Source organism: Chiloscyllium plagiosum, chromosome 13 (assembly GCF_004010195.1).
Source record: "Chiloscyllium plagiosum isolate BGI_BamShark_2017 chromosome 13, ASM401019v2, whole genome shotgun sequence".
Taxonomy (NCBI): domain Eukaryota; kingdom Metazoa; phylum Chordata; class Chondrichthyes; order Orectolobiformes; family Hemiscylliidae; genus Chiloscyllium; species Chiloscyllium plagiosum.
The window spans coordinates 22,042,249-22,049,298 of record NC_057722.1 but is presented as its reverse complement, the minus strand read 5'-3'; the positions used below and the strand labels follow the sequence as shown (position 1 = coordinate 22,049,298).

The following is a 7,050-nucleotide window of genomic DNA, read 5'->3' as shown; positions in this document are numbered from 1 at the left end:
AGCGCGGATAGGTGGGAAGGCAGAGTGGAGGATGACATGGATAGGTGGGAAAGCAGAGTGGAGGGTGGCGTGGATAGGTGGGAAGGCAGAGTGGAGGATGGTGCGGATAGGTGGGAAGGCAGAGTGGAGGGTGGTGCGGATAGGTGGGAAGGCAGAGTGGAGGGTGGTGTGGATAGGTGGGAAGGCAGAGTGGAGGATGGTGCGGATAGGTGGGAAGGCAGAGTGGAGGGTGGTGCGGATAGGTGGGAAGGCAGAGTGGATGGTGGTGCAGATAGGTGGGAAGGCAGAGTGGATGGTGGTGCAGATAGGTGGGAAGGCAGAGTGCAGGGTGGCATGGATAGGTGGGAAGGTAGAGTGGAGGGTGGTGTGGATAGGTGGGAAGGCAGAGTGGAGGGTGGCGTGGATAGGTGGAAAGGCAGAGTGGAGATTGGCGCGGATAGGTGGGAAGGCAGAGTGGAGGGTAGCGCGGATAGGTGGGAAGGCAGAGGGGAGGGTAGCGCGGATAGGTGGGAAGGCAGAGTGGAGGGTAGCGCGGATAGGTGGGAAAGCAGAGTGGAGGGTGGCGCGGATAGGTGGGAAGGCAGAGTGGAGGGTGGCGCGGATAGGTGGAAAAGCAGAGTGGAGAGTGGCGCGGATAGGTGGGAAGGCAGAGTGGTGGGTAGCGCGGATAGATGGGAAGGCAGAGTGGAGAGTGGAGTGGTGGGTAGCGCGGATAGATGGGAAGGCAGAGTGGAGAGTGGCACGGATAGGTGGGAAGGCAGAGTGGAGGTTGGCGCGGATAGGTGGGAAGGCATAGTGGAGGGTAGCGCGGATAGGTGGGAAGGCAGAGTGGATGGTAGCGCGGGGTGGTGCAGATAGGTGGGAAGGCAGAGTGGATGGTGGTGCAGATAGGTGGGAAGGCAGAGTGGAGGATGGTGCGGATAGGTGGGAAGGCAGAGTGGAGGGTGGCATGGATAGGTGGGAAGGTAGAGTGGAGGGTGGTGTGGATAGGTGGGAAGGCAGAGTGGAGGGCGGCATGGATAGGTGGGAAGGCAGAGTGGAGGATGGTGCGGATAGGTGGGAAGGCAGAGTGGAGTGTGGTGCGGATAGGTGGGAAGGAAGATGGACAGGTAAGACAGTTCAAGAGGGTGGTGCTGAGTTGAAAGGTTAGATCTGGGATAAGGTGGGGGGAGGGGTGATGAGGAAACTGGCGAAATTGAGATTGACCCCATGTGGTTGGAGGGTCCCAAGGCAGAAGATGAAGCGTTCTTCCTCCAGGCATCAGGTGGCTAGAATTTGGAATCTTTAACCACACAGGATCAACGTCAATTTCATCAGTCTCCTCATCTCCCCTCCCCCCACCTCATCCCAGATCCAACCCTCAAACTCAGCACCGCTCTCTTGAACTGTCCTACCTGTCCAACTTCCTTCTCATTTTTCTGTTCCACCCTCCACTCCGATCTATCACCATGACCCCTTACCTACACCCACCTATTGCATTCCTAGCTCCCTTTCCCCCCAGCCTCACCCCTTCCCATTTATCTCTCAGCTGCTGTTGGGCTCCACCTCCCCTCCATGTTCCTGATGAAGGGCTTATGCCCAAATCCTCAGGTGCTGCCTGACCAGCTGTGCTTTTCCAGTGCCACACGTTTTGACTCTGCAATCCTCACTTTCTCCGAGGATCGTTGGTGTCTACCTCAGATAGCAGGTGAAACCCCGATGTACTGTCTCAAACAGAAACTATCAACATTTCCTCAGTAATGCACTGGAATGGCAGACAATGTAATGTGCTCATGTCCTGGTGCAGGAGTCGCTGCAACCTTCAGCTCACACACATTTTTCCCTCCATGTTCCTGAAAGTGAGGGGCAGGGCAGCAGAGCATCCAGGATCTGAATGAACAGGGTACCTGTCTCACAATGTGTCTTTTGAACCGATGAGATTTAATAATTGAAAAACAACTAGAAGAAATGAGGATAATGAATTAAAGGAATGAATTTCATGACAAATTCGATGCGAAAAGCGAATTAAAGAGATGGAACAAAAAGTTGGGCTAAGCGAGAAAAAAACACAAAGGAAAATAAGAAATATTTCTTAAAATGTTGTTTCATCAAAATCTCTGAAAACAATTCACAACCTGAAGAAACGGGACTCTGCATTTCTTGTTGTTGATTTTCAGAACCTAAAACTAACACTTAGGACATTGTTAATTGATTATACAGGTTTGCACATCACCTATTTGTCCTAATGATCTCTGGCAATATCAATTCAGAAATTACAGCAATAACATGCCATTTAATAAAAGTCATTATTGAGGTAGACAATGAAATCATTCTTGTAAAGTTACTGATGGAGCAGTAGAACTGGAACAGCAACTTTGGCTACTGGCATTCAACCATGTATATATAGTAACTATACCCTGGAAGCTACTGAACTACGTACACAGAAAATATACCAGTACCATTTGGTGCATCATTGTTTTAACAGTACAAAATGGCACAAATCTGTCTGAAATACATACAGAATGTTTGTATCCATTGCAAATTTGACTCAATATATAGAAGCACTAAAACGCTGGTTACAATCCTGGCCTCACAGTGATTGGTGTATGCTTAGTTTTGGCAGTATTTCCAAAATTTGGACTAACAGCAAAAGCCATCCTAATCAGAGGTTTAACAGGATCCTTCAGTCACACAATGCTTACCGTACATTGGCGGTCATCTATCCCAGTTAAATCCTCAGGAAACTCCTTGCCAATATCAAATTCCATGAGATAATTCCGGAAGCTGCTGATGGTTTTAATGATCATGTGATCTCCTGTCTGAGCAATATCTTTGTCTGGTTTCAGCAAAACCGCAATTTTCCGCAAAGCAATGTTTACATCTATGCAAAAATGGAAGGTAATAATATGTTGAACTGAAACAAAATCCAACATTGAACTTTATACTGTGACATTAGTCATGGTATTAAGTGAAAATTGTATACTATAGTAAAATTAAAAAAAATGTCATTATTATCTTGTATATATCCACTCTAGGAAAAAGTAAAGACTGCAGATGTTGGAGATCAGAGTCAAAACGTGTGGTGCTGGAAAAGCACAGCAGGTCAGGCAGCACCCGAGGAGAGCCAACGTTTCGGGCATATGATGAAGGGATTGTGCCCGAAAAGTCGATTCCCCTGCTTCTTGGATACTGCCTGACCTGCTGTGCTTTTACAGTGCCACGCTTTTTGACATATATACAGTCTAGTCTACATACTGTTAATGTGGTATTATGAGTTGAATCCATTAATATGACTACATCGGAATACAGGACTTAGGGACAGCTGTATGCTCTTGCTCTTCAAACCTGCTTCACCATTTAACAAGTGACAGTCCTAGACATCAAGGAGCCCTGGCAAAACTTGAATCAATGGGAATCAGGGGAAGACTTTCTGTGAGTTAGAGTCATACCTGCCACATCGGAAGATGGTTGTGGTTGTTGGAAGTCAGTCATTGCAGCTCCAGGAGCTCCTCAAGGTAGTGTCCTGGGCCAAACCATGTTTAGCTGCTTCATCAATGACCTTCCCTCCATCATAAGGTCAGAAATGGGGATGGTCACCAGTTATTACACAACATTCAGCACCATTCATGACTCCTCAGACACTGAAGCAGTCCATGCCCAAATGCAACAAGATTGGGACAATATCTAGGCTTGGGCTAACAAGTGGCAAGTAACATTCACACCACACAAATGCCAGGCAATGACTATCTCCAATGACAGACAATCTAACCACCATCTCTTGATGGTCAATGGCATTATCATCACTGAATCCCTCACTATCAACATGCTGGGTGTTAGCACTGACCAGAAATTGAACTGGACTTGCTATATAAACACAGTGGCTACAAGATTAGGTCAGAAGCTATGAATATTGAAGCAATTAACTCACCTTCTGACTCCCCAGCACTTATAAACCATCTAACAGGGGCAAGTCCCTACTTGCCTGGATGGATGTAGCTGCAGTAACAGTCAAGAAGCTTGACACCATCTAGGTCAAAGCAGCCGCTTGATTGGCACTACATCCACAAGCATCCCCTCTCAACAGCACCTACACTCAGTAGCAGCAGTATGTACTAACTATAAGATACACTGCAGAAATTCAGCAGCACCTTCCAAACCCACAATCACTTCCATCCAGAAGGACAAGGGTAGCAGATATATGGGAAAACCACCATCTGCAATATCTCCTCCAAGGCACTCACCATCCTAACTTGGAAATATATCGCCGATCCTTCACTGTCGCTGGGTCAAAATCCTGGAATTCCCTCCTTAAGAGTGTTGTGGGTCAACTGTCAGCACATGGACTGCATTGGTTCAAGGCAGCAACTCACCATTACCTTCGCAAGGGCAACTAAGGAATGGCAATAAATTTTGACCAGCTAGCGACATTCCCATCACATTTGTGAATAATAATAATAGATCATGACTACTCTGGCTGTGGTCTCAACTCCATTTTCTTGTCCCTTGGCTTCACTGATTATCAAAAATCTATTTTATTCAGTCTGGAAAAAAAATCACTAATTCAGCCTCCATTGCTTTAAGTGCAGAGGATTCCACATAGTCGTGACCCTCTGAGAGAAAAGAAATTCATCTTGTCTCCATTTCAAAAGGGGAGACCTCATATTCTTAAACAGTGTCCCTCTGTTCTTGTCTCCCACACAAAGGGAGCATTTACTTGGTAGCCAACCTCAGCAGGTAAATCTTATTATCTTTCTATCAAGTTATCTCTCATTCTTCTAAGCTCCGAAGGATATAGGGCTCACCTGTTCCACCTTTCCTCTTAAGTCTGTACTAGGAATGAGTGGGGTCAACGTAATCTGAACAGCCTCTAACTTTACACATTATCTGATATGTGATATGACACTGACATTAATCAAAATGAAGGCTCTGATGTTTGATGTAGGAGGAAATTCCTAAAGTAAGCTATAAATTAAATCACCTGTAATTCAGTCATGCTGCATATTGTTGAATTGGTATTAATGAAAGACTTGCATTTTCTTATATCTTTCAGCATCCAAAGCACTCCATCACCAATGAAAAACTTCTGATATTTTATAATTAGGTTTTAATAATGTATCTGTAATTGCAGCAACAATTTCCTTTTAAAAACAAAGCCCTGGTTAAATTGATTCCATAACAAAACACAGAAACACTTCAACATACAATATTACTCTCATTGAAAAGTTGCGGTGATATCAAATTTGTCACCTTACTGTCAATTCTCAAAGCATTAGTTTAAATATCGTGCCAAATACTGAGTGCAATTTCAGCTTACATCAACACCAATGGCCAGATTTTTACCTAGTGCTTTTAGATACTCTTCAAAGTTCTCGTTGGATATCATTTTCCAGTATCCACTGAAATCAGTTGACATTTCTAAATCTTCAGAAACAGAAGAGCTGAAGTGTTGCCACGGTTTGCTGGCTTGTCCTCACTGAGTTCACAAACATGTAGAGACTATAGTCCAACACACTTTATTAGCCCGACTCTCACAATGCAAGTCTTTTGATCCGATTAATTGGAGAATGCTGCAATGCATTTTCCGGTCAGACTCAGAAATCCCGTTTGCTGAAATCAATGATGATTATTAAGTAACCCTTTATTATAGCCTTCTGTGTCTCACAAAAGATGGATTCTATGCTTTAATTTCTTTTCTTGAAAGTAGAATACTCCTGATTACAGTGACATCATAATAAGATGAGAGCCAAACCCAAATGGTTTCTTCCCATTGTGCACATTATCTAACTGTTCATTAAGCATAGTCACAAAAATATATATTTTCTTTATTTGCGTGTATAAAATCAATTAATATTCTGGGCAATGTTCACAGGGAACAATGGGGGTTTGGAGCTCTTTGTCTGAACATTTCCTCTGTTCTAATTACGAACCATAACAAATGCTGCAATTATGCCCAGTTGATAAATTGGAAAATGACCAGGGTTGCCTAATTTGCAAGCAATTTGTTTAAAATATTCAGCTGTTATGCCAATAATCTGTAAACATTTTTCCTCATTTAACTTATCCAAACTCTTCCTAATTTTGAAATGCTTTCTTTTTAACACTTACTATCTGCAAACATTCTGCTTCTCTGATAACGTAAGACTCAATCTTGATAATATGTACTGAATTACCAGAGTGGCATTTCTGCAGGATTTCTAAATTGGAGCCCAGCCATGAACACAGAAACAGAAGCAGGTCATTTACAACATCCAAAAACCTGCTGCAACTTTCAATTAGATCATTCTTAAAAATTTGTTCATGGGATGTGAGCATTGTTGACTAATTGCCCTGGAGAATGCACTGGCCATCTGCTTCCTTGAACCACTGTATTCTTTAGGGTATGGGGACACCCACAGTGCAAGGAAGTTCCAGAATTTTAAACCAACAACACTGAAGGAATGCTACTATACTTCCAAGTCCAGATGCTTTGTGGCGTGAATTGGAACATGCAGGTGCTTCTTGTTCTTCTACATGGTGGAACACATGGGTTTGTAAGGTGTTACAGGAGCCTTGGTGAATTGCTGTGTACCATCTTGGTACACATTAAAGCTGGTATGTATCATTGATGAAGCGCAATAGAAGAATGCCTTCTTCAGAATCAATGTATCACAGCATGATAATGACGTATCATCAGTATATCAAGGTATATCACATCTTAGTAACACCTCACACAATATTGGCAATGCAGTAAAAAAAAATTTGCTTATAAAAGAATCTCCACTGAAGGTTAGACAGCCCTGGACTTCAAAGTGTTTGGACAACCAAGCACACTAAATTCTTTAAGTGAGTACACATCTCCAACTTAAATAACCAGGAAGCAAATGCACCTTCTGTCTTGTTACAGTTCAAGAACTATTAAGCTAGCCTCTCTCTAACTCTTTTACAAAACTAAAGCATAATGTTTCAATTTCCTTCCCAATATAAAAATTAAGACACAGCAGTAAAAGGCTTCTTACAGGTTTAAAAGTAAAATCTGCTGCTAAAAATACTTTGACCATGTTTAAAGCTAACATTGACAATCAAAGGACACTA

The 7,050-nt window shown here is 43.3% G+C and overlaps 1 protein-coding gene across 1 annotated transcript in view; it reads right to left on the bottom strand.

Moving 5' to 3' along the window:
* Positions 1-5,597, bottom strand: part of rbp1.1 (retinol binding protein 1, cellular, tandem duplicate 1) — a 14,042-nt gene extending 8,445 nt beyond the window's left edge. Inside the window, exons 1-2 of the mRNA XM_043702022.1 lie at positions 5,320-5,597; positions 2,682-2,860 (exon numbers count right to left, since the gene is read on the bottom strand). Of these exons, the coding sequence (XP_043557957.1) occupies positions 2,682-2,860; positions 5,320-5,392 (252 nt within the window). The 5' untranslated portion in view covers positions 5,393-5,597. The remainder of the gene's footprint in view (positions 1-2,681; positions 2,861-5,319) is intronic.
* Between the last annotated feature and the right edge of the window lie 1,453 nt (positions 5,598-7,050).